General features: G+C 36.7%; 3 protein-coding genes across 3 annotated transcripts; 1 reads left to right on the forward strand and 2 right to left on the reverse strand.

Annotated features, from left to right (window-relative positions):
- LOC122282989 (photosynthetic NDH subunit of subcomplex B 4, chloroplastic) lies at positions 1-1,842 on the reverse strand. The gene is made up of 6 exons (XM_043095102.1): positions 1,650-1,842; positions 1,511-1,555; positions 1,159-1,318; positions 1,000-1,055; positions 829-900; positions 1-301 (listed from the first exon to the last, which is right to left on the reverse strand). The coding sequence occupies exons 1-6, from the start codon at positions 1,743-1,745 to the stop codon at positions 188-190; spliced, it is 543 nt and encodes a 180-aa protein (XP_042951036.1). The 5' UTR covers positions 1,746-1,842; the 3' UTR covers positions 1-187.
- A 14,893-nt stretch (positions 1,843-16,735) lies between these two features.
- On the forward strand, positions 16,736-20,791 carry LOC122281765 (2-hydroxy-palmitic acid dioxygenase mpo1). The gene is made up of 4 exons (XM_043093531.1): positions 16,736-17,282; positions 20,180-20,242; positions 20,326-20,397; positions 20,482-20,791. Exons 1-4 carry the CDS (start codon positions 16,932-16,934, stop codon positions 20,596-20,598), a joined length of 603 nt encoding a protein of 200 aa, XP_042949465.1. The 5' UTR covers positions 16,736-16,931; the 3' UTR covers positions 20,599-20,791.
- Positions 20,792-20,806: 15 nt separating this feature from the next.
- LOC122281764 (pentatricopeptide repeat-containing protein At1g59720, chloroplastic/mitochondrial-like) lies at positions 20,807-22,451 on the reverse strand. Its single transcript, XM_043093530.1, has one exon. It carries the CDS (start codon positions 22,409-22,411, stop codon positions 20,834-20,836), a length of 1,578 nt encoding a protein of 525 aa, XP_042949464.1. The 5' UTR covers positions 22,412-22,451; the 3' UTR covers positions 20,807-20,833.
- Between the last annotated feature and the right edge of the window lie 568 nt (positions 22,452-23,019).

Here is a 23,019-nt window from a genome sequence, read left to right on the forward strand (position 1 = left end):
TTGATAAAGAAATCTACCACTTCAAGATGGTTTATTACCCTTTAGCTAATCCATGCGGTGCATGCTCTTTATCAATGACATATAAAAGCATCGTAGAGGCTGAAAAGTATATACAATAATGCCTGCAGCATGGTTCAGTGAATTGAAGTAAATTGATAAACACACAAAATTACTTTTACAAGCCCCATCATTTCTTAACAGCTTCTTCCAACTCTCGCAGCCCTCCAACCTTCTGTTCAATCTCCTCTATCAGCTCCTCACGCCACAACTCAGCTCTTGCAGTTTCTTCAATGTCCTCTTGCTGCATTGTCATAGATATATCAGTTAAAATTTTCAATCCTTGGACTCAGGTGGCCAGATAATTAACATGGTAGTATTTGATTTGCAAGAGAATTTAATTTTAAACTTCTATTGCAAATCAAATTTTGTTTTATTAGTAGAGTAGAAGAAATGTCCCACACCGACTTGCAAATAGGACAACCGGATTGAGTAGCCTGACTGTAAATAAGGAAGTGGTTGCCTATATATCCAGATGGAAACTTTTGAAATTGGATGACCAACATAAATTAGAAAGTTGGTCATGGTCCATAGTTCAAATTAAAATCTGTTAAGAATTTTTTCAATTGAGATTTTCTGAGTTAATTTCCTCAAGTTACGAAACGAATTAGAGAAATAATTTTTAAAGATGCCAAGTTGCAGAAAAGAGAGCAGTTTCAGAGAAAACCATATCTGCATGATGGACAGTTGTTCTTAATTGTTTAAAAGGTGAATTCAACCTGAATATTCCAACTTCCATTAATCCAATGTTGAGTTGAGCAAGAACATTACCTTCTCATATAGCCAATTTCCAGTACCATCTCCTCCATCTTTCCTGTATTGTTCTGAATCATAGAAAGCATCCTACACATGCAAAATTACGTTTTAAATACTAGACCTTTAACTAAAACAAAGTTTCAATGATGTACCCAAAAAATTAAAGGAGTGGATGAGACAGCTTACCTTCATGGAACCAAAGAAGAAGCATCCCCAACAAGTGAAAATCATGTAGAAAGCATCTACAACAGTAAAGTAGAAAGCCAAAACAAGAGAGAACATATTAAATTTTTATAAGATTCTAATTCTCGGCTTCATGAGAAAGGGAATAAATGAAACACTTACAGACGTTCTTAATGGCTTGATCGCTGAGATGCACAACAGATTTAATGGTTACTAAATCTCTTTGGCCTTCCATATGCTGAACTAGAACTGCCATCAGAGGCCAATCAGGGAGAGCATTTGCTTTACATAAAGAGGATCTTCTGCTCTTCCGGCCTTCAAACTAATGCATTAAAAGGATAAAAGGGGCACGATATGATCTATACAAATAGAGACAACAGATTCTTTTCTCTTTCCTCATTTTTCTCGGCAACCAAACATGCAATTGGCTACGCTTTACAGTTATCCAAAAACAACCATAAAAGAAAATAAAGGATTATCCAAAATAAAATAAAAAATTGTCCAAAAGGCTTACCTGCTGCCACCCATTGAAAAGTCCAGAGCTTGAACACTGTCTAAGCTGCAAAAGCATGACACATACTCAGTTCCCATCTTTCGAAAACTTAAAACATGATTCCTATTATGAAATCATGTGAATGGAGACAAGATTTTACCAGTCTCGAACATGGAATTGTTTCCAATCTGGTTGTTTGGACAGAGCAATGAACATGGGGTCTGATAATGGTAAAGCCCATGACAGCTTCAGCCATGTTTTGAATGAGAGGTACGTAGAACGGTGAAAGGTGGAGTTTTGGATGCTATTTTAGAATTTGGTGTTGTGGGAGCGAGAGTGGATAAGGGAACCATTTGCATCCACCCTTCCATTTTACACACATGCAAACCAAATCGGATACGAGGGGAACACGCCACAACGTTTTTGTCAAATGACTCGCATATCCTCGTTCAAAAGACTCACTGTATTGGGTCCTTCGGCATGAAATAAACTTGATGGCTTTAATTTGATGATTGCATCTAAACTGACATTCCCATTTCTTAAGGGGAAAATGTTGGTAAAAATCCATTTTTTCCTATGGTTTTACTGACACGGGGGCCTGTTTCAGGCCATAAATTGCTCGATATTTTATTTTCTTTCGAGTGTGTTCCTCCATTTTACAAGGACTTGTATGGAGATTGATTATTTGAAAATTGTACAAATCATTTCTCTTCAAGAATAGAGAAGAACTGATGTTTACGTGATCAACAAGCAAACTGAATTACATATCAAATTGGCCACAAAATTCCCATCACATGTTATATTAGAACATATATGTTGCATCAGTCCTAATATGATCTAATTATATTTAGAGTAGAAAAATCGCACCAAGTCAGTCCAAATGAATTAATTCGATCGGATCTCTGAGTACTCAAGAATAACCTTATTACACCCCACCATGAGCAATATTGATTTCCCCTATTATTTCAAGAAATTAGAGAGACTGTAGCATTCATGATTTTTGAGAGTTTGCTCTTGTTGAACCACATCATCTATTCATGTGTTAAATGATAATAAAATTAAAATAATTTTAAAGTTTATGGAATTTTGAAGGTCAAAAACACTTCCCCCTCTTCATCTATAACATTTTGTATTATTTCTATTATCTATAATTTTTTAAACAATAGCTTTGCTCTTATTAGGTCATGTCATCCATTTTTGCATAAAATTATTATGAATTCAAGAGAGTAGAATTTGAAGGCTAGTATATATATATATATATGCCAAATCATCTTTTATCTTGAACATTTTATCCTTTTTCATATGTAAATAATTCGTTAAAACTAATAATTAAAAGAAAGTCATGTTCAAATAACTTCACAATAAGAGTATTATGGACTGTGAGTTGTCAATCCATCTAAAATCAATTGGTGTTAGGAGAGACACAATCAAATCTTTCATGATATTCGATAATGCATACATTAAACCATGATTACTGTGAGTCGTATTGTGAACACATCTAATTATACCTAATTCACGATGATATTACAATAATTCGAATCCTTGACTTCTACTCTGATACCACGTGGTAGACCGTGAGTAGCCAACTCAAACAAGAAAAGTCAAAATACATGAATAGGCATGTTCTTAGAGTGATCGTACGTAGGAAGCAATATTGTATTCACAAGTACCAAACAATTAAAAAAGAACATAATGTAAAACTAATCATTATTCCTTAGGAACGCGTGGATGCATGACTAGTACTAATTAATTATCAAGAAATTTTTCCAAAAATCAAAAATAAATAAATACCAAGTGATTTGGGAGTCAATGGCTAGTGTAACAACAACAATATTAGCACCATTGCTTACAACTTACATGGAATTAAGATTCGAAAACATGACTGCCTTGCAAGGGATCATCCTAATTTACAGACTAAATTTGAATAAATTAATTAGGAAAAATATAGTTTCAAGCATAATTGTGTACTAATATATGCACCAATGTGATGTGATTAGTCAAAAAGTAGATTTTATTGAAAATAATGTTAATTTAAATTTTAAATATGAATAAATCAGTATTGGTACACAGATTAGCACAACTGTACTTGTATGTAGCAAAACTCAATTAATTATCCTAGGCTGCGTTTGGATGCTAATGTGAGTTTAGATAATTTGAATTGATATGTAAATAGTAATAAATTAAGACGTTTGAATAGGTTTTGTGAATAGTAATTAAAATGGTTTCCAACAACAAAAAAAATATCAACTAGTATAATTATGTCATACAAAGTGAACACTAGATCCAAAAAAGAGTAATTCTATATACAACCATGAAGTGCGTAAATATCGCGTAATATCTTTAAAAATGAGATGGATTTACTATTAAAAAATTAATTTTTTCATACGGATCCCATGTTTTATTCATTTTTTCAAAATGATTACGCTACGGTTATACAATTCAAGATTGCAAATATATTTTCTCTCCAAAAAATAAGATAGGATTATCATCTATTTGGTTTTTCACTTTTTTATTATTGCACTTCGGACTCCAATTTATTTTTTTTAGTTAATTATCTGACAATGGAATGCAAGTAACAAACTTGTACACTTGTGTCGATCATCTTACTTATTTGTTAAAAAGGTATTGTATTTGAATTTGTCCTAACTGAGCATATGGAAATATCTCACTTGATGATCTTAGTGTAGTTACCACTTGACCTTCAAAGTCTCTAACCATCAGTACTCCTACTCGTACTTTGCATTGAAATTTATCATCAACTGCATCACAGTTGATCTTGAAGGTGTTAGGAGGTGGAGCTTCCCACTTCTGAACAGGTTTTGTACTATTCTCTGCTCGAGTCTGAATCTCTTTCATTGAGTTTCTATAATCTTCCCATACATGAAATGATTGAAGAACTAGCTTATTAGGTGATATAAAATTACCTTCAAAAATAAAAATATGCCTTCTCCTCCATAGATGGTAAGCAGTCACTACTACTTCATCTAAGGCCTCATTTGGAATTGTAGAGAAAAAATGAGACAAAAGATTTTGGAATGAAGTCACTTCCATTTTGCACTTTTGTAACCTCCTAAAACATGAGCCCCAAATATCCGAAGCAAATCTACAACTCCATAAATCATAAATAACATATTCAAGTTCAATCGAACAAATAGGACAGTTAGAGAATTCCACCACCTTTCGCTTAAATAGATTGAGCTTTGTTGGAATATACTTAAGACTAGCTCTCCAAAGAAAATTTTTAACAGCATTTGTCACTTTAAGTTTTCATAACTTAGACCATATTTTTGAATTCAGCATGGTATTCGATGATTATCCCCTCCTTCTTGCCAACAATTCACCTTGAAGGTGGTAAGCACTTTTTACTGAGAACTTACCATTTGCAATACACCTCCATCCCAACCTATCTGGATTGTTGCAAACACTGATGGGAATTCCTGAGATAGTCTCATACTCAGGTTCTGAAAATATTTACTTCGGTAAGGCTAGGTTCTAATGTTTTGTGTTAGAGTCAATTAAGTATTTGACCCTTGCATTGTCATCTAATAATCTTATTGGTGATTGTAAGGGTGGTCAAAAACTACTCACTTGACTCTAGCGGACATCTGCTCCGATTCTGACTCCATCAGAGAAAAAGTCGAAGTTAGAGTTGAAGGGTAAAAATAGTCGAAGTTGGAGTTTGGAGTTGAACAAGGCTTTGGACTGCCGACTCCAACTCCGATAGATATACTTAATATATTTAATATCACAACATATATGAATGTTGCTCCATTGGCCTAATGGTTGTTGGCCTTTTTATTAAACTCCATTACTAAAATTTGAGTCCCCCACGAGAACAATTTTTTTTAATTCTTTTTTAACTAAAATGACATCATAACAGGTTTGATAAAGTAAGGGAAATAAAGTAATGTAAATAGGTGATGATAGTGGGTCTGGAACCCCTTCTACCTCCTCTAGTTTTACGCCGTTCTTCACTTCTTCTTTTTCAATGTTCTTCACTTCTTCTTCAAATTGGTGTCGTCGTGTGTTACAGTCCGATGAGGAGCACCACTTTAAGTCCAAGGCCAGGCCTTGCAAGGTTTTATTTTTTCTAACATCTCTCTCTCTCTCTCTCTCTCTCTCTCTCTCTCTCTCTCTAATCCATCCATTTTCTTTTTCTTTTTTTTTCTTTTATAACATGTGAATCGCATGATGCAATACATTTTATATTTTCTGCCTAGGATTGCTTTTTATTTTTCATGTTTTTGTTTGATTTTTTAGTCTGTAAGTAAAGTATAAGAATCTTGTGCACTGCTCCAAGTTGGGCCCTGAGCTCTGGCCTCTAACCTCTGATTGGAGTCGGAGTTGGAGTACATTTTGGCCTCCTACCCTAGTCAGAGTCAAAGGTCGGAGGTGGGCATTCGAACTCCGACAGAGTCAGAGCCCGCCCTAGGTGATTGAATCGTGAATGAAGTTAGTGTAGAAACCCATTTATCATACCAAGCCTTCACAGAATCTTCATTCCCTATTTTCTTTTTTTTTTCTTTTTTTTTTTTTCTTTTTTATAAAGAGGATGGGCCACATGTCCAAGAGTGACCCCGCCCCAATTTTATACAAAAGACTCTCACGTATGGCGGAGGAAAACCATAGAACAAAGCAAACACTTGGGGGGCTACAAGAAGCACCCAAAATCCAAGTGTAAAAAAAGATATACTAAGCAAAAGCCAGAACCAAGCAACAAAGAAAGCCAAAAAAAGATCCGTGTTTTACTTTCTGAGGGCATATAGACCCATTTTGTCCACTTTTAATATTCCTTTTAGTATGTGAGGAACATCGTTGAAATTAGTCCAAGTTCCAGATTTCTTTTCCGAAGCCAAGCGGGCCAGAAAATCTGCCCCTGCATTACCTTCTCTAAAAACATGCATCACCTTAAAAACCAATGTTTTTAGAATGTCCTGTATTTCTTCCCAGTAATCTTCAAGGTACCATATGTTACATCTCCCTCCTCTCAACCAATTTGCAACTAACAAAGAGTCCACTTCAATCTCTATTTTCTCAAGTGCTAAATCCTTACAATATTTTAGCCCATAATACAACGCTCGTAGTTCGGCTTCATTATTAGTCCCAACCTCCATCTCTTTTGCGTAGGCCCACATCATACGACCCTTATCATCACGAATTATGCCACCAGCGCCCATCTGACCCGGATTGCCCAAGGAGCTCCCATCCACATTAAGTTTAGCCCACCCCACACTTGGCTTGTTCCATTTCACCAAACAAGGTGATGGACTATGTCCCACTTTTATCGGGATATCAAGGTTATGTAAAACTTTGTCATCCCCATCACTAAACCTTTTGCTAGTGCGTAATCTTAAACCAACCCAAGCTATGGCAGCTTTTATGGTCCCCCACAATCGATCTCCATTTTGCATCTTCCCTTCCATACGAGCTTTACATCTCCAAACCCAAAGAGACCAGGTTATAATAACAGGAACAATGCCTAGAAGCGTACCTTTTTGGGTTGAAAGTGATGCTTTGCGAAACCACAGTTCCATATTTGCCTTCCACAGTCTCCTATGATCATACGGCATGCCCATAAGTATAGAAGCGCGTCTCCATATGTCTGAAGCAACCTTCCCTGTAGCAAGGACATGGTCTTGATCTTCTATACACCTATGCTCACAACACTCGCATCTGGAAGCTAGGGGAATTCCCAGGTGTCGAATGCGAACATCCACACTAAGGCTATGATTCAAAGCTTTCCAGATTGTAATCGAATACTTCTTGGGAAGGGCGGGATGCCATATCCAGTTTGCCCATTCTGATTTTGGCGCGTGAACCCGAATACACTCCCAAGCCGACTTAGATGAAAAGACCCCATTCAAAGCCGGTTTCCAAACTAGCACATCAGTGCCTTCTTTGTGTGCCCCTAGGCTATTTAGAATTTCTTCTGCTTTTGTTTCCCCCACCAGATTTATTAGCAAATTCACATCCCAGCCATTCTGTATTCTGCACTCCCTTACCCTTAAGGACGATTGTGCAGTCATCTCGCAAGACTCTACCAAAGGGCCAGTCTTTAACCAAGGATCCCGCCAAAAGGAAACCTGTCCTTCCTTAATCCTCCACCAAGCATTATTAAGGATATTCGGAACCATGGTCATAATACACTTCCAAAGAGGTGATCCTTTAGTGTTATCAACTAATGTCACGTGCTCTCATTTACAGTATTTCTTCCTGAAAAAATTTGCCCATAGAGAATCACTGGATAACAGATTCCAAGCAAGCTTCATAAATAGTGAAGACTGAACTTCTTCAAATTTTCTTAAGCCCAGTCCCCCTTCCTTGGTCGGCATACAAACCTTTTGCCAGGCTACCCACTTACGTTTCTGTTTACCATTTAAGATACCCCAGAAGAAATTACTCATAATCCTGTTTAGCGAAGATACCACTTTCTTGGGAGTATGTAACACTGAGAGTAGATGGACCGGGATGCTTGATACCACATGGCGTAGTAAAAGGAGACGAGCACCTGCTGATAGTAGCCTATTTTGCCACCCCTCTAGACGATCACGGATACGGTTCATTAAATCCTCAAAATAAGACACCTTTAACCTTCCACTAAATAGAGGGACACCCAGGTATTTAACCGGAAATTGGCCTTCCGAGAAAGAGGTCAACTGAAGGATATTTCTTTTTCGGACCGAGTTGACATACTTGGGGAAAAAAATGGAAGACTTCTCCTTACTAACCACTTGACCCGACCAGCTTTCATACAAGGCAAATACGTCAGAGATGGCTTGCAGGGAAGCTCTACCCCCGTTTGCAAAGACCACTATATCATCAGCATAAAATAAATGGGAGATCAGGGGTGTGCCCCGAGGGTGGGAGTAAGGTGCAATTTTCTTCATCTCAAAATTATGTTTTATCAAGCGAGACAAGGTTTCCTGAACTAGTATGAACAAGTAAGGAGACAAAGGGTCACCTTGGCGCAATCCACGACCACTGGGGAAGAAACCTTTAGCCGACCCATTCATGACCACTGAGAACCATGGAGTCGAAATGCATTGTCTGATTAATTCACAGAATCGGGTTGAGAAACCAAAAGATGTCATAACATGTAATAAGAAATCCCAGTCAAGACTATCGTACGCTTTGGCTATGTCGACTTTGATGAGAACATTTCCCCCACGGACCTTTCTGTTTATCATATGGATCATTTCTTGGGCCAAAGTGATGTTTTCAAAGATGCTTCTCCCTGGCAAGAAAGCCCCTTGCTCAGGAGATATAATTCTGTTTAGAATAGGGGACATCCGTCGCACAAGAATTTTTGCAAACACCTTGTATATGACCGAGCACAAACTTATGGGTCGAAACTTATCAAAACCTGTGGGTTGTTGCATTTTCGGAATGAGAGCGATGTACGAAGCTGAGTAGAATCTTGGCATTGGGACCCCACTATACATGTCTCTGACTGCTGCCACCACATCAGCTTCAACCATATCCCAACATACTCTATAGAATCCTGATCCAAACCCATTAGGGCCAAGACTACTGTCCACAGGGATGGAAAACATAGCCTCTTTTACCTCTTGGATCGAAGGAAGCTTCAGGAGGCTATCATTCTCCTCTTCTAGAATAGTTATCTGAACATAGGTCGACAAATCTGGAAGATCTCTATGAGGTCTCGCTTGTAGGAATGTGCTAAAGAAGTCCACCGCACCTGAATGAATGGATTCCGGGGTGGTCAAATGTGAACCATCCCGACATCGCATCTCCTGAACTACAGGCTTGGATCGTGAAACATAGGTCCTGAAGAATTGTGCCGATGCCTCCCCTTTTTCTGTCCAGTTAATCTTTGCCTGTTGGTTTAGTCTAATCTCTTCTCTCTGAAGCCATGTATCAAGATTTTCTCTAGCAACTACCAATTCTGATTCTACAGATTCCGAAAAACCAATCTGTAGTTGGTTTTCTAAATCCTCGATCCGCTTCTCTAGATTCTGTAAGTTGGTTTCAGTGTGCCCGAAAACCCGCCTGTTCCACTCCTTTAAGATCCCTTTCATTTTCTTCAATTTGGTAGTCAAACTGAAAATACCCCTGGGCAAAATTGGCTCGTTCCACGCATTCTTTACCACATCTATGAAGTTCTCATGAGAGGCCCACATTTGTTGGAACTTAAAGGGGATGGGGCCATACCGAGTATGAAGGGATTTTAGGACAAACGACATTGGGGCGTGGTCCGAAGTCGTGCGAGCCAAGTACCTGCAAAAAGCATCTGGTAAAGAGGTGACAGCCAGTGAGTTCATCATACATCTATCAATCTTCGACCAACTTCTAGAGAGACCCCTCTGACCATTGCACCAAGAGAATTTACTTCCTACTGACTTCATTTCCATGAGTCCACAAGTATCAATAAACTCATTAAAATCATCCATAGCAATCCTCAAACGAGGTCTCCCACCTCTTCTCTCCTCCTCCCTGCGAATAATGTTGAAATCTCCAAGGCATAGCCAAGGAATATCTTGCACGGCATCCAAATGTAACGACCTCCAGAGTTCTTGCCTTTCCAAATAACTACATTTGGCATAAACTACTGATATGACATAATGTTGAGAATTTATAACCAAAGAAATGGTGATGTGTTGGGAGCTGAAATTAGTGACTGTGATATGTAAGCCACCTCCCCAAAGCACCCAAAGTTTCCCACCAGCACACTGATTGGAGAAACTGTGTTCAAACTTCAGTGTATTTTTCAACATATCCAAACTATTCTCATCTGCAAAAGGTTCAGCAAGCATAATTAAATTTAATTTCAACTTTCTAACCAACTTACCCAATCTTATCCGAGATGTTTTTAGTCCCCGGATATTCCAATATAATGGACTACAATTCATAGATTCAGGCATACGGGCTTGCGAGGAACCCGAGTTGAGCTTCTGAGTTTTTTCCTACCCTTTCCTTGATTTTTCTCTTTTGTTTCATCACTGTCCGATGGGTATTGTTTATTTTTACTCAGGTGTTCCGCAATTTCATTTTCTGGTTCCGAGTAACTTTCTTCGGCCCTACCGTCTTGCATGTTTCCGAGATTATATAGGTCCCCTTGTCTGGTATCTTGCGACTCTTGAACAAACATTTCCTCTGGCCTGGTTTCCGGCACCATTTCCACACTTATTTCATCACTACCCACAATGGCATCCCCATTTAATCGAATGAGCAAATTTCCAGTCTGTTCCCCTATCGGTGAGAGTTCCGGAATTTCACGAGAATTGCCTTGAGCTTTCGTTACTTGATTTTCAGTGTTTCTCATCACTACTTCCTGTTCCCTTTCATAGGACCACAGTTCCACTGTATTTACCTCCCCGTTAGCATGATCTTGTATCTCTTCTCTTTCCGTCAAAGGCTTTTCTGTTATTGGTTTCTTCCCTGTAGCCGAGTTGGTCCCCATTCTCGGAATTTCAGTTTCTGTCTCTTGGGTTGGTTCAGCATTCCTTGATTCAGTATTTCGGCAGTTCAGCAATTCAGTAATTACTGGGTAGTTATTCTCTCCATTTTTCCGGTTGGCTACCTCCCCCATTTCCGTTCGGCAATTCGACAAGTCAATGATAACTGGTTCATTATTTTCACCATTTTCCCCGTAATTTGCTTCCCCCATTTCCGACCACACCACTAATTCGTTAGCCCCTGTTTCGGCCTCTACGTCTTCCGCCTGTATAATTGGTTTTTCTACATCCATTTCCATCATACAATTTCCTGCTTCCCTTTGTAACCTCACGGTATTATTCTTCTTTAAACCACTCGGGCCAGCACCTCCAATTTCAACCCATTTCATCTGCGGTAAGAACTCTGTTTCTTTACCTTCTTCTTCTTCATTTATTAAATTCTGAGGCTGACTAATTTTTTTATTTTCCTCCCTTTCTTTTCCCTTTTTAACTCCAATGTTCCTGGCCCCCTCTTTCCGTTTACACTTCTGAAAATTGTGGCCTTGGACTCTACAATTTGAGCAATAAGCAGGGAGTGTTTCACACTCTATCTTCATATACAAACTGGAGCAATGATTGGGCGTGCCAATCCAGATTCCTCGGATTGGTTCTATAGTAGCATCCATCTCCAAACAAACCCTCGCTCCGTCTGTCTTGGTGGCGCATCTTGTGGCATTGTCACGGCGTAGAAAACGCCCAAGAGGAGAAGTAATATTTTTCAACATAGATTCATGGTAAAAGTTAGGAGGCAAACCTGGAAGGAAAACCCACACCGGGACAAGGGATGGTTCGGCCTCCTCATCAAAGTCTGGGTGCCAGTGGAAGCCTCGGTAAGGAACTCCATTAACGTCCGTTGCTTCCCTCGAAAAAGCCTTGACAAAATCTGGTTCATTTGAGAACCGAATGAACACGTTTCTAGCTCTTCTCATAGCCGAAATCACAGGTTGAAACTCTAAGCCTCATCTATTCCGAATGAAGGCACGGATGACATCTAGTGATGGCCTTTGCTTGAGAAACTTCAAAACCATGGAATATTTGAAAGGTACAGCAGACCTCTCAATTTCTTCTTTGGAAAAAAACACACAAATTTCTCCATCAACAACCTTGGCCGGACGAAATGGAATTTCGACCTCCGGTAATGGCTGAGGGGATTGTGCCACCATATCTGCAAAATTTCTCTGCCGTCCAGCATTCGCTGTTGGCCCAGGACCCTCAGCGGCAGCCATACGCGCCGCCCTGGTTCAAAACTAAAACACTGACTCCGGCCAAAGCGCCGAGGAAGGGAAACTTCCCCCTTATCCCGTACCACCGGCCAGACTGAAAGAGTCAGGTACCCCCCACCGCCCCCAACAAACTGAAAGCTCCGCCTCCCCCTTCGATCCCCTGCCCCCCCCTTCAATCCCCTGCCTTCCCGTCCGAGCTCCCCGATCTGAGAAGAGTAAGAGAAACTGGCATACGATCTAACGAAGGTCACGGTGAGCTCAAAGCCGAGCTCAGTGACTCCGTATCGCCGATCTACACCAACAGCTCTGCCCCTCCCTTCGATCCGCCGCCACCCCCCTCGGTTCTTCGCCCTCCCTTCATTCCCTATTTTCTATGTCAGTCCTTTAGATAACAAATGTTTTGCTGCCATTATGCTTTTTCATATGAAGGGTGCATTGTTACCAAGTTTAGAATTGAGAAAATCAGTCTGAGGAAAACACTTTTCCTTAAGAACCATAGAAGCCAATGAATTAGGTTGCTGAGTGATTCTCCATCCTTGCTTTGCTAGTAAAGACAAGTTGAAATTTTCAAAATCTTGAAAGCCCAAACCACCAACATTTTTAGCTTTCCCTAACTACTGCCAACTTAGCCAATGGATTTTAGATCTCTCTACCCCTTGCCCCCACCAGAAGTTTTGCATAACTCCCTTCATCTCCTTCAATAGGTTTTTGAATTTTAAAAAGCCCTATGTTGTAGGTAGGAATGACTTGAATAACACATTTAAGAATGATTTCTTTTCTAGCTTGAGATAAAAATTTAACCTTCTAATTGCTCGTTTTGCCTCTGATTTTGTCCAAGATTGCATTGAGAGTTTTGGATCTGTTCCTACCCACATATGAGGGTAAGCTTGGGTATTTAGCATATGACTGTGAAGCTCTAACTCTATAGCCAATAGAAGATCCTTCACTTCTAATCTAGTGTTTATGCTAAAACAGATTTGAGGCTTTATCCAAATTCAGCCTTTGACTTGAAGCATGTTCATTTGTTTGAAGAAAATGGAAGAGTCTACTCCACTCTAGAGAATTAGCTTATTTGAAAGTGTTATTGTGTTAGGGCAACTCAAATGTGGAGATATATATATATATATATACACCTTTGGGCGTTGACTGTGGCTGTCGTAGAGTGAAGTCTCGGTGAGAATTGTTGATGAGGGGTTGTGGGCGACAGAGAACACAACAATCTTCATGCAAGGTCTGGCAAGAAAAATAAAGGTGGGGGAGGGGAAGGGAAAGGGAGGAGAGAGAGGGGAAGGGAAAGGGGGACTCTCATTTTTAGAATTAAAAAAAAATGATGTGGCACTATGTCATGTCAGTGTGTGGGATCCCTTTGTGTCTCCAACAGTTTCCTTTTGAAAAGCCCCATGTTGTAGGTAGGAATAACCTGAGTAACATATTTAAGCAGGATTTCTTTTCCAGCTTGAGATAAAAATTTAACATTTCAATTGCTCATTTTGCCTTTGATTTTGTCCAAGATTGGGTTGAGAGCTTTGGATCTGTTCCTACCCACATATGAGGGTAAGCCCAAGTATTTCTCATATGACTCTGAAGCTCTAACTCCTGCTATAGACAATAGAAGATCCTTCACTTCTAATCTAGTGTTTATGCTAAAAAAAATTGAAGCTTTCTCCAAATTCAGCCTTTGACTTGAAGCATGTTCATCTATTTGAAGAAAATAGAAGAGCCTACTCCACTCTAGAGAATTAACCTAATAGAAAAGTTTTACTCCAATGGACAAGATGTTCTTTGTAACTATTCAAGTCTCTTTTAATGAAGTCCATTATACTGGCATAATTTACCATAGATCTCCAAGCAAGATTAAGTCTCTTAACAATTCTCCCATCTTGACCAATTGATTTCATATTTGAAAATTCCTCTATCTCTCTCTTAAAAGTCCTGTCTGTTTTGTAACATGAAATGAATAAAAGATAGTGATCAGAATTCATGACACAGTTCATGAACTTCAGAGATGCCCAAAAAATACATATGAATCATCACCCAATATTAGACGAAAACACTGTAGCTCAAGCTATTGGCACTTATTAATAATAAGATATATAATTAATAATAGAAAAAAAAGAGCTAGGATTCTTGTCACCGTCAATATGATCAATGAGAGAGAGAACTTAGAAAATGGAACAAATTCAGAGATTAATTGCGGCCTTTCACATTACCATATGCACACACATCGATTGATTTGTCAACCCACGACTTTGAGAGGTTAATATATTTTATTCTCAAAAAATATTTTCGTTATTTTATTAATTTACATAGATTTACACAGCCGTCAGCCCCACATGGCCCACATGAATAGGAACAGAGAAAGAAGAAAAGAAAAATCCAAAACCTTTAAAAGAAAAAGAAAAAAAAAATGCAAAAGATATATATCGTTACAAGCGAGGAGGCATCAGCCAACCCAAAATCATCCATTGGTTTACACGTTAACGACATTTTGGTTGTACACATCGTGAGAGAGGAGAAGCTAATTCGTTCAAAATTTAGGGCCTGCAAAATTTGACTCCATATACTTAATTAAATAATTCGTGTTAATCCCTTTCATTTTCGATTAACCTATTATGATTTTTTTTTTGTTATTTATTCATTTTATTAATTTAGATGAAGTCTTGTTTTAATTATATATATATATTATCAAACACTTAATTAAATTAATCTATTTAATATTATATATATTATGTTCCTAAAGTGAGTACATGGTAATTTATATAATAATACATCTTACAACTAGAACTTTTGATTTATTATATTATTTATTCATTTTATTAATTTAGATGAAGTCTTGTTTTAATTTTATATATATATTATGAAACACTTAATTAAATTAATCTATTTAATATTATATATATTATGTTCCTAAAGTGAGTACATGGTAATTTATATAATAATACATCTTACAACTAGAACTTTTGATTTATTATATTATCTATATGTATTAAATAATTTAGTTTATTATAGTTATTTTAGATATTATTATTTTTAATTTATAACTATAAGTTATTTTATAAAAAGTTATATCATAAGAAGTTTTTAATCAAAATTACTTGGATAAATAGTTAAATGGTTAAAACTTTTAGTGAGATTTAAAATCTTTTTATTAATCAAAAGAAAATATTTAAAAAATCAAAATCAAGTTCGAGCTCCACTTACTCAAACTCTTCATTTATTTTTAGTTGAGTTCGAGCTGAATTCGAATAATATTAACAGCAATGGCCGAGTTTGAATAAGGATATTTAAATTTTATTCGACTTCAAACCAAATTCAAAAGAGTAAACATGTTATTCGAGTTCGAATATCTCTATTCGAATTTAATTCAACTCAGTTCGTTTGCAACTATACGACTTCAATCTTTAAGTCAATATGAGTTCGTAGATACCGTATTAAAGTCAATCTAACACGATGAATTTATTCATATTTCTTTTAAATTTATATTTACAAAATCACAATAAAATATTAAAGATATATAGTTCTTTTATTTTCAGCACATTGTATTTTTGTGCAAGACGTACAAGTCATTAATTATATGCATAACCTCGTCCTAATAAAAAAGAGATAATGATAACCTTACATTTCGTTTAGTATTACTTTATCACTCAATTATTTTTTCATTTTACTCTTTGAATCTAAATTAAAAATCTGAAGTTAGAAATGAGCTTCTTACATAATTTAAAAAAAAAAAATCAATCAATCAACATAATCACGTAGCTTAATTAAAAATAAATTTAATTTTATAAAAAATTGACATTCTTTTACTTTTTTAGTCAGTTTTTATAAAATTTAATTTATTTTTAATTAAATTACATGATTGCATTAATTAATTAAATTTATTTTTCATAAATTATGTAAGAAGTTAATGTTATAAAATTTTTAATCCTGATTCAAATAATCAAAAAGAAAAAAAAAATTAAATAGTAAAATAATAATAAAAAAATGTAAGAGAATCATTTTTCTAAAAAAATAATTATTAGAGCATCTATATTGGTCTATGCATATGTATATACAAAGTCATATTTGCATAATATGAGCCTAAATTCATCTACACTAGATTATGCATCTTCAAATATTTACATAACTATGAATAGTACCTTTACATGTTTAAAGATCTACTATTCACTCTCTAAAATATATTTTATTCATTCTTTTTCTCTCCTCCCACTCTCTTTCTACATATTTTACTTTTAAATATTTTACAATATATTTTACTCATTCACTCCCTAAAAGATATTTTATTTAAATATTTTACATATTTAAAGATCAAACCCTATTAAAAAAAAGCAAAAAAAAAAAATAAAATGATAATATTTTATTATTATTTTGTCTCAAATTTGCATAAGTTAATGTGAAAGTTTTGCTTATATAACAAATTAAATTTTCAAAATATATGATTTTATATATACATATGTCTAAACCAATGTAAATGCTCTTAGATGAACTACAAATCAGCCGTTGGAAAATACTTGTCTGATACCTCACGGGTCAGGCAACCGGTAGTCGTAACATATGATGACAAAAAAGAAAAAAGAAAAATAGTCAAGAAGGTAAACGGCAACTCCAACCCAACGTGCTCTAGGCTCTGGTTTTCGGCCATTCCATCTTCTTATCCTTCCGTTTTATACCCACTTCGTTCCTTGTTCTTTCCTCAAACCACACTCGACGAGAAAATCTTTTTGTTCATAACCTAAAACCTCACTAATTCCCAAGAAAAAACGATTCATGGGCAGAATAGGATTGTTCGATCTTGAGAGGCACTTTGCCTTCTATGGGGCGTACCACAGCAACCCAATCAACATTTTGATCCACACTGTCTTCGTGTGGCCAATCCTCTTCACGACTCTTGTGCTGTTGCACTTCACGCCTGCTCTCTATACTCCCTCCTCTCAAATTGACTTTTTCCCGTCTGGGTTCCTGGTTTTGAATTTTGGGTTCTTGTCCACTCTGATCTATTCCTTAATCTATGTGACTTTTGATAAGAGAGCTGGTTCTTTGGCCGCTTTGATGTGTTTTTCCTGTTGGGTTGGAGCTAGTTTGGTTGCTGATCGTCTTGGATTCTCTCTGGCGTGGAAGGTAATTGTTTTCCTTAATTCCGTTCTTTTGCTGAGAAAAAGGATTCGATTCTCTATGGGTAGTAAAAAGTTTCAGTTTTTGGGGGGGCATAGAATGTGATGTTAAAAGAACTAAAAAGTTTTCCTGGTTTTCTCAGCTTCCAAACAGAGCATAATTAATTCCAGGTGTTCTGTTTGTTCTGGTCTTCCACGATGTTCGTTTTCTTGACACTACTTACCTTCTCGTGTTTATTAATATCTACCGTGGGGTTGGAACTTATTAGATGGGGTTTGTGTGCTTGCTCTTTATTGAGAAGATGGTTAGGTATCCTCTTTGAGGCTACTGCCTTAGACAAAATTGTTGATTAGGGCTGTTTTAATTTGACCGGGTAATCGTGGCTTTATTCTGGGCTTCGCATTAAGTTCTAGCAGGACCCAATATTGGTTTGAAATGATCTCTATCTTTCTGTTGTTTGAAGCATGGTCAACCAAATGTCTTATCTTTCAATATTTAGCTTTCGCGAATTATTTATTGTTGGAATGATCTGTGCTAGCATGGATGCAGATCTTGGCTTTTCCGTGCAACTCATTTGTTGATTGCCCTGATTCCTATGGGAATGGCTACATTCTTAGTTTTCACAGAGCAATTTAAGTTACTAGTTTATAATGGAAAATAGGGGTGCTAGGAGCATGGGAGGCATACATGTGATTGAAAACTCTCAAACCCACCCTTCTGAAGAATCCTAAAACTTCCTCAGGATTAGTTTTGGCGATGTCTCTCAAGTAATAATTCATATTATGGCAGAAATTATTGAAATAAAAAAAGAAAAAAATAGCACTTGCTCCAAGTGTAAGGAGGAAAACGGAATTTTTTTTTTAATTTTTTTTATTATTAAATCTATGTGATGCAATTAGAGCTTCTTGACAGAAAAGAAGATATTTAGATAATTCTTGTGGCCCCAGTGGTAACTCCCTTATCTCTCTCTCTCTCTCTCTCTGACTTCCATCCCCCTCCCTCCCACAAGTCTACATGCCATTATGGTCTTCTTTTTCGCTTAAAGTAGAAATGTGGCGCCCCTCCATTTATGATCTATTAATTACAGCTCTTTACTAACAGTTGCACATTAAGCTCGATTTAGATAATTAATCTATATCAGAGTGTAGAATCATTGCTTTGATGAAGAACACAAAGACAGAGTAATAACGAGTTTTCATTCTCCCATGGAGTAGTGCAACATCAATCCAGTGACATCCTACATTTTTCATTTTCTTTCTTTTCCCACACAAAGTCTCTTTCATGTTTATAGGATGTCTTAACTAAGCTTGCTATTGGCTCATAGCGCATGCAATATATTTGTATAACATCGATCTCATTTCTGTCACTCAGTGGTGCTTATATGTGTGATGTGTTTCATAAGCAAGTTTCTGATGCTTGTGTAAGATGAGTTGCTCATAGGAGTAATAGATATCTTTTAGTAGACCATAGAAGAAACACAGGAAATATTTTACGTACTAACTTGCTTTATCGGGAAATATGTTTATTCCTCATTCCCTGATCACCTCAAGTAAGGTTTTCTGAACTTACCATTATATGGTAATTTTGAAGTGTTGCATGATAAAATATTGGCGTTTGTCTGGAAGGCTATGTTCAAAGTTATGCAATGGCTTGACTAGTCATTGGAGAAGGCATACGACATGAGCATACAAGTGAAAGCATTGAATAGATGATTGAAAGCACTTCTGAAGCTTGTTTTGACCCCTGAGTCCTCTTTTACTAAAAGCTGAATGGAGCAGCGATATATTAATAAAAAAAAAAAAAATTGACCAATTTTGGAGTGTTTTTACAAGCTAAGATTTCCTCCCATCCCGCCCCACTTTTCTTTTTTTCTTTCTTTTTTTTTTTTTTCCCCTTTTCGAGTTATTGGTAGGAATATTAATCAATGTTGGAGTTATCCTTCTTCTCATCCTAAATTCAAGACAAAGTAGTGGAAACCAGTTAGGGTACTTCACTTTACCCTCCTTGAAGAAACCAAGTTTCTGAGTAGAATGATATTGATATGATTGTTTGTTTGTAAGAATCTTTTTATGTCAGAATCTTTTGGGAGGCCCTAGTGGCCTTATATTGAAATAGTTAAGAAAGACATTCCTACTGTGAACTTTTATTTCATCTAGAACTGATTGGTGCATTTTCATATTCAAAAAAAGGTGTCGCATTGGGATACCTTTGTCACATCGTGAAGTCCATCTGGGTTATGTATTTTGTTTTTGGTTATGTAATAACCAAATACCTATTGACATTTATACATGACGCATGATTGATTCCTGATATTGAGGTTTAGGTTTGGAGCAAATGCTCTGAACAAATAAGGAAAAGATCTTTATTGCAGAAAACAGCCAGAGCACACAAATGAACTGTGTGAAAAGGAGACATATAGAAGAAGGCTTCTTAATCAAACTCCAACTTCAAAACAAAAATTTGAACAAACATTGAATAATTATATATATATATATATACAAACTCATGCTTCTGTTTCTCTTTAAACCTGGAAGATAAAGACTAGGGATGAATCTTCTAGTGCCTTTTTGTGGCTCTCCTTTCTTCCTTTCGCTTTCTCTGTGGGAATTGAGCCCAGTGTGTTGAACTATCGAGTCATGTGTTCCCTTGAGAATTACTTTCAGTTTTTAAATTGTGAGAATTGAACGGGCCAGTTGGTGGAAATTGAATTCTTTCTTTCTTTCCTTTATAAAGAGCACTGATCAAAATTAAATATGTTTCTCATTAATTGCTTATGAGAAAGACTTCCTACCTAAATTCATCCCTTTATGATTGTTAAAGTAGAATTCATCCACGTTTTTACATTTCCTTCACTTATTGTTGGACCTATTGAATTTTAACTGTTTAGTAAATTAACTATTCAGGTTGTTCTAGCAGCTCAGTTGATCTGTTGGTCTGGACAGTTTATAGGACATGGGGTGTTTGAGGTGATTACTTTCTAAAGCATGATTTCTAGTTTATCTTTCCTATCATCTTGGACGTAGCCCTTAAATATCTCTTTTGTTTGCAGAAACGAGCACCAGCTCTTCTGGACAATCTTGTTCAAGCTTTCCTAATGGCTCCTTTCTTTGTATTGCTCGAGGTATCTATTTCTAATCCTCATTTCACGAATGCTTTTCTGATTTCCTAAAAATGAATTGGATATGGTGTTCTTGTTGGTTTGCAGGCTCTTCAGACATTTCTTGGATATGAACCCTATCCAGGGTTCCATGCAAGTGTGAAAGCAAAGATTGATGCTGATCGAAAAGAATGGAACAGCAAGAAACAAAAGAAACTTTCCTAAGCCTGAAAGGCTCATGCTTTTGCAATGGCTACTCTCACTTAATCCTTTGTAAAGGACGAGACAAATGGTTTTTTACTAATATATAGTCTGCAGTTTGTGATGTAATTATAAATAACTGTGTACTTTTGTCCCTTAAAATGTAAGTCTAAACAACAAATAAATAAAGTTATTCCAAGTGCAGAATATAAGGAAACAAAATGGACAAAAATAAGGTAAGAAAACCATTTTTCTTGTATTATTGAAGCCACGGGGTACATGCAGTATTCTTATCTTTGTAACCATCTTCAGTCTCCGTCTCTAAGATCGTTCTGCCGTGAAGACCAATGAAGCTATTACCGGGCTCAGTTTTCTGAACTCCCCTGTCTTGCATTACTTTTCGCACTCCCGCCATCTCACTCCATTGACCTAAACTAGCATACATGTTTGCAAGGAGAACATAATCACTGCTATGACCTGGTTCTAACTCCAATAGGTGGTTTCTCACTTTCTCCCCAAGAACGATATATCCATGCACCCGACATGCAGCCAGCAATGTCCTCCATACAATGGCATTGCATTCTATTGGCATACTCCTTATCAATTGGTAAGCCTCCTCCACAAACCCAGCTCGTCCTAATGCATCGACCATGCAGCCATAATGCTTAATTGTGGGTTGGATGCTGTAGTCTTTGCTCATAACATCAAAATATCTTCTTGCATAATCAACCATTCCTCCATGGCTACAAGCAGACAAAACTCCCATGAAAGTGACTTCATCTGGTGTCTCAATTTTCTCTTGCAACATACTTGAGAAAACTGCCAATGCCTCATCTGCATGGCCGTGTGCTGCGAGACCTATAATCATCGTGTTCCATGATACTATGTCCTTTCTTTTCATGTTATTGAATATTTCATATGCTTCTTCAACTGCTCCACATTTAGCATACATGTCAATTAGTGAATTAGATACCGAAACAATCTTGCTAAGGTCACTACCCTTAATGCAGGAATGAACCCACCTCCCAAAATCTAACTCACCCAATCCAGAACACCCTGAGAGGGTGACAACCAATGTAGCCTCATCGGGATCTATGCCACACTGCAGCATCCGCAAGAACAGGTCAAGTGCCTCCTTGAACTTCCCGCAACAGACATGACAGTCAATGACAGTATTCCAAGCCACTACGTCAGGCATGGATATTTCTTCAAACAGTCTACGTGCAGTTTCGAAATCCTTCAACATGCCATACATATGAATCAGTGTGTTCCTCACAAAGACATGAGATTCCAGGCCGTGTTTCATGGTATCGCAATGTATCTGTTTTCCCAACATAACCAACCCCAGTTGCCCACAAAACTTGAGCAAGAAAGAGAACGTGAAATTATCTGCCACCTCTCCTCGTTCTTGCATTCTCTTATAGAACTCAAAAGCCTTCTCTGGCTGCTTAGTCTTCCCAAGCCCCCTAATCATCGTATTCCATAGAAACCCATCTGGGTTTTCAATCCCATTGAACACAGAAACCGCGTAATCCATATCTCCGTGCTCTGAAACCGCACAAAAAACGATTATTTTGCCGATGACATAGAGGTATTGATTAAAGCCAGTTTGGATTACATGGGCATGAACTTGCTTCAAATCTTTCAAGGTGGAACACTGCTTGAAAAGGGACATAAGGCTTTGCTCCTTTCTACAGGAAGTGGCAGAATTGGTAGACAAAGAAGAGATATTGAGCTTTGAGAAAGACAATGGAAACAGTAGAAAAGCCATTTCCCTGGCTCGGAGTCGGAAACAAAGAGAGTTTGATTTTAGGCGGGTAAGGCAGTTAATGGTCATCGTAACGAACCCTTAGGCACACAACCACCCAATAATAATACTATATACTATATTGGTTTTAAGGCAAATAATTGAATTGTTTTGACAGTTTCCTTTTGGCCATTAAAATATGTTCACTGTAAATATAATATTTTTTTTTTTAACAATCACGAGAATATTTTTATAAAATAATTTAAAAAAATGATTATATAAAAAAGATTGTAAAAACATTGTATTGGATCATTATTCTTTAAAAACGTGCAATAATTAATATAGATAATTTAGAAAGATAAGAAAATATGTTTTGCAATCAATATAAATCTATTAAGCTTTTATGTTTTTTTTTTTCCCTCGTTTTTACGGGTTTTGTCTTGATTTTAGTGATATTTTCGTTTTTACTAATTTAGGTTTTCTCATTTTCATGTGTTATATTTATAATTGAGAAATAATAATTATAATGGTGAGTACGTAAATTCTATATAATTATTTTAAAAAAATAAATAAATTCAAGATTTATATAAAAAATAATAATTTTTAAATAATAAACTTTTCACTCTTTATTAAAATGAATATATAAAAATTACGTATTTCAGGGTTACAGGTACGGTAATTTTTATAATTTTAAAAAC

The sequence above is a fragment of the Carya illinoinensis genome, chromosome 11 (assembly GCF_018687715.1).
Source record: "Carya illinoinensis cultivar Pawnee chromosome 11, C.illinoinensisPawnee_v1, whole genome shotgun sequence".
Taxonomy (NCBI): Eukaryota; Viridiplantae; Streptophyta; class Magnoliopsida; order Fagales; family Juglandaceae; genus Carya; species Carya illinoinensis.